The sequence below is a fragment of the Plectropomus leopardus genome, chromosome 18 (assembly GCF_026936395.1).
Source record: "Plectropomus leopardus strain MGB_pleo_1.0 chromosome 18, ASM2693639v1, whole genome shotgun sequence".
Lineage (NCBI taxonomy): Eukaryota > Metazoa > Chordata > Actinopteri > Perciformes > Serranidae > Plectropomus > Plectropomus leopardus.
The window spans coordinates 3,854,345-3,866,312 of NC_142193.1; the positions used below are offsets into that span (position 1 = coordinate 3,854,345).

Consider the following 11,968-nt stretch of genomic DNA (forward strand, 5'->3'; position numbering starts at 1 on the left):
ATGAAGAGGTTTTTGTTGTAAATTTACAGGATGTATGTACATATCTGTCGCCGGCTGCCAGCCCGCCTCGGACGCTTGGCGCAGTTGGGATTGGCTCATCGTCGCCAAGGGAACAGCCCCTGCACCCCTCTTTCCCGTCTCCTAGGAAACAGCCCCACCATCCCTCTTTCTCATCCCCCGAGGGCCCAACCACCCTCTCCTGCCATCTGCCTCCCTACATGAACACTGAGCATGCTCAGTCATGGCCCTCCATTAACGTGAGTAAAAAAAAAAACAATGATGATAATTATATAAAGCAGCTTATAGATTCACAATATATGTAAAAAAGTTTAGAGTGCCAAAAAGACAATTCATACCAGAGGACCAAACACTATTGCTCTGCAAGCAGAAATGTATAATTAAAAGTTTTTAAAAAAATCAATTTAAGATTAAAGAAGGTATATAGCATACTACCATAAGTAGAGAAAAAAACTTATTTTGTGTCAGTAAAAATAAGAAATAAATGTGTAAAATATCCATGTCAAACTAAATACATAAATTAGAGTGGGCAGTTTAAAAAAAAAGGAAGTGAATTCCTTTAGCTGGGGCTGACCCATGTGTTCACACAACACTGACATACTGTATTATCACCTTATGATGTCAAAACAAACATCGCCACCTTAAGCTAATAGCAATAGCTTACATAATATGAACCTTTTAGTTTTCTCAATAAAAATTCCAAAAAGGCATATAACTCAAAAAAAACCTCACATCATGTTAATAACTGTTCACAGCATTAGAATAAATGAATAACTTATATTATATAGAACCATATAATTCTAAGCTGACAACAAATTATCAAATAACTGTTTACATATGCACTTGACAACATAGCTTTTATTTATAGTTGTTTTTCTGATCACTGACAGATGAATGTTAAGAATTGTAATTCAATATACACCTACTGGCCATCTTGCTAGTACCAGGTTGGACCCCCTTTTGCCCTCAGAACTGCCTTAATTCTTTGTGCCATAGATTCAACAAGGTGCTGGAAACTTTCCTCTGAGATTTTGGTCCATATTGACATGATAGCATCACACAGTTGCTTCAGATATGTTGGCTGCACATCCATGAGGCGAATCTTCCACCACATCCCAAGGGTGCTCTATTGGATTGAGATCTGGTGACTGTGGAGTCCACTGGAGTCCAGTGAACTCATTGTCATGTTCATGAAACCAGTTTGAGATGATATGAGCTTTGTGACATGGCACGCGATCCTGCTGGAAGTAGCCATCAGAAGAGAGGTACACCGTGGTCATAAAGGGATGGACATGGTCAGCAACAATACGCAGGTAGACTGTGGTGTTTAAACAATGTTCAATTGGTATTAAGGGGCCCAAAAAGTGCCAAGAAAATATCCCCCATACTACTACACCACCACCAGCCTGAATTGTTGATACAAGGCAGGATGGATCCATGCTTTCATGTTGTTTATCCCAAATTCTGACGCTACCATCTGAATGTCGCAGCAGAAATCGAGACTCATCAGACCAGGCAACGTTTTTTCCAGTCTTCTGTTGTCCAATTTTGGTGAGCCTGTGTGAATTGTAGCTTCAGTTTCCCGTTCTTAGCTGACAGGAGTGGCACCCGGTGTGGTCTTCTGCTGCCCATCAGTTTCAAGGTTCGACGTGCTGTGCGGTCAGAGAGGGTCTTCTACATACCTTGTTTGTAACGAATGTTTATTTGAGTTACTCTTACCCTTCAATCATCTTGACCGAGTCTGGCCATTCTCCTCTGACCTCTGGCATCAACAAGGCATTTTTGCCTTGAAAACTGCTGCTCACTGGATATTTTCTCTTTTTTGGACCATTCTCTGTAAACCCTAGAGATGGTTGTGTGTGAAAATCCCAGTAGTTTAGCAGTTTCTGAAATACTCAGACCAGCCCATCTGGCACCAACAACCATGCCATATTCAAAGTCACTTAAATCACCTTTCTTCCCCATTCTGATGCTAGGTTTGAACTTCAGCATGTCTACATGCCTAAATGCACTGAGTTTTTAGCTTTTTGTGTTAACAAGCAGTTGAACAGGTGTACCTAATAAAGTGGCTGGTGAGTGTATTTATATGGTAAATGTATGGTGTATGTCAGTAACCTGAAACCATGAAAAAAACTAGAAAAGATAGTGGCATCATGACAAAAAACTGGCACTTAAAGGGTTAAAATTCAGAAAATGAATGAATATTTGATATTTATGATTAGGGCTGATGTTCGTTAAAAACTGAACCCAATGACAGTGGACAATAATATTATTGTATGTGATTTTTTAAAGCTTGATTTTGAAAAGCGCATTTTGTGCACAGAGTGATGCAAGTGTGTGTAATATTATAGTTGGCCCTAAGGGTTAATACAGCTGTAAAAGAATCGGTTTTGAAAAATAGGATCAGATTCTCTTATTTTGTCATAACTTGAGGTTCAGTATTTTGACGCCTGTGCCTTTCTCTGTCGGTAGTTATGGATGGAGTCAGAAGAGAGCGCTGTTCGGAGCTGCCCTCTGTGTCAGCTGACCTTCCCGACCGGTTACCCCGACGACGCCCTTATCAAACATATCGACTCCCACTTGGAGAACAGCAAGATCTGACTATTTTATCAAGCACTTTACACCCATCACCTGAGACAGACACCAGATCGTCTCAATTCTTTTCTGTTTAGGCTTTGTCCAGGAATGATTTGATGAGCCCGCATGCTTCTTTCTATGGAACCTGCCCATTACAGCCACAGTCTTCTGGTACAGGAGGTACAGGCCTTGCTCAAGGGGCACTTCCCTCTGCCCTTCCATCCGGATTGTGGAATCTAACCAGCGACATTTCTGTTAAAGAACAAGATTGCTTTTTTTAGACTCAATGCTAAGAGTTCAACATTCCATTTCCAGGTTGTATATTTCTTAATTTATGTTCACTATGGGCATATGTACATTTCCTAACATCACAAAGCTCCATATCTGAATTTCTTTTTTCCTTCCACAACAAAACTATACAAAGAGACCTGAGTGCTAAAGGAAAAGCAGGTTACAGATAGGATACATGTCATTTTTAACATCATGTATGCTGGTCTGAGAACAGCCCTGGACGTCAGAAGCAGTATTCAAAAACATCTGACACATGCAATGTCAGGAGCATCTATTTTTCATTGTCCCTTCAAGCAACAAACCACCTAGATGTAATTGCTCTCATGTGGGATTCTGAAGGATCAAAGTGATTATTTTCAAGTATTTCCAGACCTGCAATAAACTATAGTGAGGTAAAATGATTCAGAAGTTTGATAACAGTCAGAATAATCTGCAGAGGCAGCCTGATTTAGTTTTGTTTGGATGTGATGATAAGATGAACACTATATGGTCTAATAGCTAGTTCCTAAATATATGACACAGGCACCATATATGGTTGAAAGGATCATTTAAAGGATACAGCAAACAAGTCAGGACAGTGATGAGAGTGAAACAGTGAGAGTCTACAGGCTACTGGAGTTCCAAACCAAACTACATGTAAACTCAAGTGTGAAATGCTCCCACAGTTATTATTTAAAAAAATAAGAGCTACAGCAAAAACGCACCTACTGCCATCTCTTGGTGTGGTAATGAAAGTGCCTTGGTTACATCACAACCTTTATTTTGAAATTGCAGGCATCCATGGAATCCCGTTTCCATTGGGTTTTTTTTAAATTGTGAAAGGTTTCACACCTCATAATTGTTACTAATTATCTCACAATAATTAATGATTTAGTATCTCATAATCATGGGAAAGTTTCTTATAATTGTACAATTTTTGAAAATTGTAATAATGACACAGTATCCCAGTCAAGCCCACACACAATCTCTGACCTCAGCATTCTGACGCAGTTTTTCCATAGATTTGAAAAGAAAATTAAGAAAAAATGATGACATTACAAGTAACAAACATTCATCAGATTTTCTTTATGAATAACTGCTGAAAACTAAATAATAATAATAATAATAATAAGAAGAAGAATAATAATAATAATAATAATAATAATAATTTGCAGATTCCTTTTGGGTCTATGGGAAATTTTATTTCTTAACTTGTAATTTATGACTTATCCAGTAATTATGACATAGTATTTTTAATCGTGTGGCAATATTTAATAATTGTTGTGATGTAATGTCTTAAAGTTATCACTTAGTACCTCATAAATATGGATAACAAAATGTGACCTACAAGAAAAAAAAATATTTTATCACATATAGAACAGTTGATGTAACTTATAATTTTGACTTAATATTTCATAACGCTACTGGCATTTTATCACATGTAATTTATAAATGAGTCCGAAATTCTAAAATCCAGCCTTTTGACTTGTGTGGATCTTTAAGGACATTTGCAGGAAATGACAACATAAGGCATACAATGTTTTACATTCCAGTCTGACCTGACATCTTACCCCTGAAACATTCCACACTCATGAGTTTATGTATTTTATTTTATTTAAGAAATGCAGCTCCACAGGTTTCCCATGGTACTAACATGACAGCAAAACCACGAGAAGTATGACACTCGTCATAACTTAGCACTTCTGTTGCATCTGAGCTACCTTGCTTAAAAAAACCTGGATCATCTTGAGAAACTAGGGGACAGATCTTTAACTGACTGAAACTGATTTTCTGAGCTGTCACTGTTACAAGGATGAAAGCCAAACTATTGAAGCAAAAAAATGGATTTACAGGTGAAGGGATCGCTGTCTTGCTCAAGGACACTTCACCGGAACACTTGGCTGGATGCACACTGGCTGTTGGAAAATCAAGCCGAGGCACTTTTTTCCATGAAGCCAATAGAAAGCTACGGGAGAGCAAAGCTGACTCCAGAAAAATATATATAAATATTAAATGGTTTAATTTTTAGCTCTCTCCAGAGCTTTCAACCATATCAGATTCCAGATTGCGTCATACGATGGATGGATTTTGCTAACTCGATCTGCAGATGAAGACCATGTGATATGTATTAAAGACCCATAATAACATTGTAAGTGGATGATTTAATTTGTTTGAGGATTTTTGTCTCCGAGATTGTGGCCTCCACCTTAGTAATCATTCAAAGGCAGCATGTAAACCCGTCGTAACTGTCAGGCTGCCTTGAGTTAAATGCTAACAAGCCCTTTCACCAGAAGAAAATGTTGGCATCATACGTTTTTGCAAACCACAAATACCTTGCATTTGGATATTCCATGCATAGCATATCAACATTTCATAGTGGCATAGCATATGAGCTGATTTTATCTTTGGGGGGTGGAGAGGGTGATGGGGATGGACACCTAAGCGAGACAGCTGCTGAGCTGCAGATCACTGAGACCAGTTAACAATGTGTTTGTGTCAACCTGGGCGATTTTTACCGAGCGATCATAAGGTTTCCCAGTGATGTCTAAATCACCAAACTGATGATTTTGATGACGATTTTCATCGACAGATCGTGGCACTTTCCAGCACCTCTCCAGTCACTGAACCTGGGTCTTTAACAACAGCTCGTAACATTCCACGGCGTCATTTGAGTCACTGAACCCAGGCAATTTTAATCAACAGATCTCTGCAAGTCACTGAACCTGGGCAAGTTTAACTGACTTATTACTGTGTTTTCCAGCAGCATTTGAGCCACCAAATCTGGGCTCTTTTAGCCGACACATGGTGACATTTCCCAGTATTGTTTGAGCCACCAAACCTGTGCATTATTCACCAACACACTGCGACCTCTACCAGTACCATTATGACACCAGACTTGGGCAATTTTGACTGACAGATCATGGCGTTTCCCGATAATCTTAGCCACCAAACCTGAGCATCACCAACACAGCATATTTTTCAGCTGCATGTTAGCCACTAAACTTGGGTGCTTTTTACCAACACAGCGCAACGTCTCTGCAGCATTTGCGTCAATGAACCTGGGCGATTTTTAACCTTCAAATCGCAGCATTTCCTAACGTTGTTTGAGTCATTAAACCTGGACAATTTTAACTGTCACATCATGGCATTTCCCAGGATTGGCAATGAAGTGGGTGTTATTCCCCGACACAGTGCAACATTTTCCAGCAGCATTCTTTTTTAACAATACATTATGGTGTCCCAGCAGCGTTTGAGTCATCAACCTGGGTGCTTTTAAACAACACATTTCAGCACTATTCAAGCCACTGAATCTGGGTGTTTTACATCAACCAGTCCATGTTTTTCCATGGACTTTTGTGCCATCAAACATGGGTATTCCTCGCCAAAATATGAACTTTTCATAACCATAACCAAGCAGGGTGTTGTGCCTAAATATAACCACATATGCACCAAGCATTGCTGAAAAGCACCCACTACAAAATAATGTATAAATGTAATGTATCCATGGTTTGCAGAAACATACAACTAACATTTTTTTCCGTTCATAACAACAAGCCGCCCGAAAACAAGACGGAGTGTTCTGCTGATTATTCAGAGCAACAAGGACATGCTTTTTTGGTGGGGAAATTGTTGATGTGTTTTTCCTGTCATTTTCACTGTATCGGGGTGGAGGCAGAAATCTCTGAGACAGCTATTACAAAATATTTACCTAGAATATTGAGCTTATTCTAGGTCGTAAGCTAACATGACTGTGTGAATAAAGCCACACAAACTTCTTCAAAAACAAAACCTTGTCACAGATGTTCGGTGGCTGTTTGGATGCTTTGCACTTCATGAGCCTCAGTGTGGTGATCTGTGTCTGGTGGAGGGATTAAAACATCTGCAGAGACAAACACAGCTGGATGTGCTGCTGCATCGGATTTTCTCTCAACGTGTCTCTCTGTGTTAAACAGATCACATTTGCTGTTCTGCGTATTGATGAGAACTCATACTCACATTATTTTAAGTTTTCAGTAACACAGTGGAGTTACTCTACTGATAAGTGTTGTCCCAAACTGAAAATGTGGACATTTTGATTTGAAGTGTAGGAGCACTGGTGTACAAAGTAACATGTATGTACAATATTACACTGCTACATTGTACATACAGTACAAATACTAGGTTAGGGCTATAACTTGAGGAATTATTTCAGGAGACCTTTTTATTGATGTGTTTCTCCAAAATGTTTGACTCTTTGTCACTTTAAACTCTCTGAAAAACCTCTTTTTTTCTAGTAGGCTAATGTTAAAGAGTCAGCAGTTGGCTCGGTTATTTTGTGTGTTATGTAGCTGCCTCTCTTTTAACGAAATGAGTGAATGTGAAGTGAATGACTTAGAATCTGCATTAAAACATACCTGATTTATTTCGACATGTTTTTTGTTGCTGTTGTTGTTTTTGGAGCTTCAGCCATTGTTTTTTTTTTTTCCGTTTTCATACTATTGTACTCACTGACGTGATTTCCCCGTTGAACTGTTTTTGCAATGTTCCCAGATCTCAGAATCTAGTTTGGGGGCTACAGTTTTATTATTAACCCTTTTAAACCTGTTGTGCTGAAGCTTAGTAAGAAATGTTCCACAAACGCAAGAAAATAGTAGATGTTAAAAAGAAAATTAAGAAAAATATCAAAATTATATATTTTAAATTATTTTATAGAATTATTATCATTTTTACGCACTTTCTTAAAAGTATTGTCTGCCTTGTTTGTTTTTTATCTTTTTTTGGACACATTTTCAATGAAGAAAGTAATTTTCTTCTACTTTTTTCTAATTTCTTGCTAATTGATCACGGAAAGCATCAAAATCCAAAGTGTATGCATCATATTGGACTGCATGGGATGCTAGCCGAACAAACCTATACAACACTGTCTTCACAAACAGAGCAATATTTATATAGATTTATTAATCAGAGTATTTGTTCACTCAAAATCAGCAGGATGAGACGCATGCTGACAGTTTGCCGCTTTCTCTCATAACTTCTTTTTACTTCTAATTTAGGAATAAGGGCCGAATTTTCGATTTAGAACAGCGTGCAGGCTAAATGTCGTCTGTCCATCTATAGCGCCATACTGTTTCAGAGCCGTGGACAGCGCCGCACCAACACTCCACCTTTAATATGGCAACAGCTGAACGTCGTCATTTCAACATCTAGCAGCAAAAACGCCCACATGCCTGTGGGGGTTACAGTAATCCCTCGCCAAAAATATGTAGACACTAAAAAATAAAAATAAAAATTCACTTAAGAGCATACATTGCATTAATTACACTATCACCACACAAATCAATAATCAACACAGACACACTGCTTGTTCGTCACAACATCAGCTCACATGACATACAAAATTCCAGAGGTCCACAGTAAAACCAGCCATGTGGGAAACTGGCATGGGGCCATTTTGGAACCTATGGACAATCCCATTTAGGGCCCATTTTTCAGCTCATTTACTTCCTTTATGGGCCCCACATACAAATGTTGGCTCAGCCCTAAAGGCACCTGTAAGTGTCTAAAACCCAATCCCCAAAACCTATCTGATGTTGGGTGGGCTGCATCCAACGTTTTTTATAACAGCTTTTATAACCTAATGCAATAATTGTCCAGATGTGTGAAGGCCATGTCAACAACTGAGTGAAACATCATGAATGCTGTTACCCACATTTGTTTAATTCATTGCGCCTTGCCCTTCGGTTATTGAGAAATGTTTTTATGGTCACTGTTTTGTTTTGTCTTGCAACACAGTCCTGCTGACAGTTTTAGTCTTCTACTGATTCTATTAGTAGTTGTTGGCGACAGCGCACCAAGAAACATGGCCAACATGGGCAGCACAAGAAGAGGAGAAGGAGAGGTTGCCAGCAAGTACAGTACATGTACATTAATAATGTAGGAAAAATCTGCTTTGCAAATATTTATGAGGAGGGACATGCATTCAGCATGTTAGTTCTTTCCAGGATACACACTATGTGTAATGGTAAGAAACAGCAGGCCTTATATGGAGCGTCTAAGATATAATCCTAAAGAATTTAGTTCTGGTGACTTGGTGGTAACAGGAAGTCATACTTTAGCAAGCAGTAGGCACATTTCCATTAAAGACTTGAGCAAAAGTTAAGCAATATTTTTTTATTATCGATAAAACACAACTGTGAGATGACTGCATTTCCACTGAGGGATGTTATGCAACTTCATGGTGATGGATGTTCAAAACTTCATCAGCTTTATTTCTATTGCAGCCACTGCACAAGCTGTCATTATTTCCAATCCAAGGCCACGTAGGCGTGTTATGGAGCCATAATGGAAAGGCAAGCCCCTTATACTCGGGAGCGGCCACATATGAGGGATTTCTGGGAGGTGATAGTCCTCGATTTTCCAATCACCTGAAACACCAGCTCATTGCAAGCGTAAGATCTTTGTTGCAATAAATGGGAGTTTTTTCAAAACTGAGGCGTTTCCATTAACATTTTCAATTTGCGCAATTTGAGGGTTAATGGAAACCCACCTGAAGTGTACCTTGGTCAGGTGGTCATGGTGAGAAATACAACAGAGGAGCAGCTGGAGTATCAGTTTACAGTGCAGCCAAACAAACTAAGGTTGCTTTAGTTAAAAAAAAAAAAGTTGGCAGACGTGGGACCAAGTCATTGTTTCAAGTCTTTGCGCTCGAGTCCAAAGTCAAGTCTCAAGTCTTAAAGTTGAAGTGATAGTTTGGGAATTTTGAAGTCGGGCTGTATGAGATTTATTATGTACAGTCGGTGTATTACATACAGTAGCTGGCAGTCAGCACACTCCCGCTTTGCAGAAACAGTCACAGCTCAGCATTACTCTGCTCTACAGAGGCCTTCATATCAAAACGTATTTTAGTCACTTTAGAAAGGCTTAACTAAAAAATACAATATCAGTCTACGTGGACGCTGTATTGAGTGTTTTCAACATGACGTTTCATTTCAAGTGGATCGTATAACAGTCACAAACAGCACATTCTGACCCAAACAGCTGCCCAGCGGCTGAGGAAAAATGTCAGGTCAAAGGAAAAGGCTGTGTGACCTGTGTGTTAACCCACTGAAACCTAGATCACATTCACTGCTTGCATTCACAAGTATTTAAACCTTTGATTATGGAGCAAATCAGTTTGATTTAAAAAAAAAAAAAAAAAAAGTCAATGAGCAACTCGGAGAGAAATTTCCAGCAAACTGCAAGAAATTAGTAAATTTAGAAAATTATTTTTTTAAAAAAGCAAGGGAAAAAATTCTAGAAAGCCACTGTATATTTCCAGTTATCATAATTATATATTTAAAATTATTTCACAGAAAAATATTATTCTTATGATTTTTTCTGGTTATTTTGTTTTGGTTGTTTGTTTTTTATTTAACAATTTCTTGTTTATTTCCGGGTCATTTCCTCTTCTTGCTCATCGCCTTCATCCCATGCATTAACAAATCAGGCCAATTTGTCCAGGTAGGGTTGCACTGAGCTCCTTGCACTCAACACCAAAAAACTCCTTAAACCTGCCCAGCACGTGGAGTTTGGCGTCTCCACTGTAGCGGTAACAACAACGAACATGCTTTACAGAACCTTGCAGCTGTGTATCACCACCACAGCCAAAAGCTGTTACTTTGTTTGCCAAAACACAGCGTGAGCTGACAGAAACACTCACTCGGTCATCGTCTTCCTTCTCGGCCTGATGCTTGTTGATTCCAGTCTGGTTGGTCCAGTGTTCTCATCACTGTGGCTCCTCTCATCCATCAACTACTGACCTGTTTCACACTGATCCACTGACAACAAAACGACCAAAAATGACCACTGACTCGTTTTCATGACACATTTTGAATAATCCACTGCTGCCACTGCTAACACATGTGTTTCCTGTGATTGCTTCACAATAAAAGTCGCCGTTCTGTTTTGCTGCTTACGTGCTTTTAATGTGAAGGAGCAGTTGTAACTATTAGGTTAACACTGGTTAACCCAACTGAATGACTAACTTAATCCACCCAGGATAAGGATAAAGTTTGTTTATTTATTAAAGTTAAATTACAAACAGTAATACTGGGTTATATTTCCTGTCAATCCTGAGGGCAATTTAAATCCAGCACGCACCAACAATGAGCTTTACTTTATAGAGAGATCATCATAATGGAAATGCATTGATTGGCTATTGCTGAAAAGACTGCTGACCGTAAATCAATAACCACTTCTAAATTATAGGCTGTCATTGGCGGTAGACCCCATGAAGTCATCTGCTGGTTTTGCTGACTTCCGTTTTGAAGCATCGGTCATCGCGGACTTGGATTTTTGCAGCAGTGAAAGTATGCAAATCCATTACTAACGTAAAAGTACTAATACCACCCGTGAAAATACTCCGTAAACAGAAAAATATTCTTAAAGTGTTAAAATTAAATTTACCCAATGCAGAAAGATTATTTAAAAAAAAAAAAAACAAACGAACAAGAAACCCCCCAAAATTAACCAACAAATAACAAAAACACCCCCAAACCTATAAAATACTTTTAAGAAAAAACAAACACCAAAACTTAAAACATTTTTTTAAAAAGACAAAAAATAAAATTTAGACAAAACAAAAACTGATTAAAAGTAGAAAAGACCTAAAAAGTCCTAAAAAAAAATAGAAAATGAAAAAAAGAATTCTCCCAAAGCTCTACAGTATATATATATATATATATATATATATATATATATATATATATATATATATATATCACCCCCCAAAAAATCATAAAAAGTAGCAGGAAAAAACATCCAAAACACTGAATTATTTTATTATTTTACAAAAAACACACCCAAAAAACTCAACAAAAAATGGAGAGAAAAAAACCTAGTTTTTTCTGTGAACTGAGAGATTAATCAATTAATCATTGGAGCTGTGATTGTATAAACTGTTGATTTAATGTATTACAAAACATATTATATGAACTCGTTTTTTTTGCAAAAATCCAAATTGTAAAGTAAATAAAGCATTCAGACAAATGTTGTGAAGTAACAAGTACAATATTTTCTTCTGAAACGGGGTGATGTAAGAGGACAACGTGGCACGAAAAGGAAATACTTAAGTACAGTTACCTGC

The 11,968-nt window shown here is 38.1% G+C and overlaps 1 protein-coding gene across 1 annotated transcript in view; it reads left to right on the forward strand.

Moving 5' to 3' along the window:
• LOC121956088 (TANK-binding kinase 1-binding protein 1-like) overlaps positions 1–7,273 on the forward strand; it is a 32,621-nt gene extending 25,348 nt beyond the window's left edge. Inside the window, exons 12-13 of the mRNA XM_042504184.2 lie at positions 30–257; positions 2,491–7,273. Of these exons, the coding sequence (XP_042360118.1) occupies positions 30–257; positions 2,491–2,619 (357 nt within the window). The 3' untranslated portion in view covers positions 2,620–7,273. The remainder of the gene's footprint in view (positions 1–29; positions 258–2,490) is intronic.
• The last annotated feature ends 4,695 nt before the right edge of the window (positions 7,274–11,968 follow it).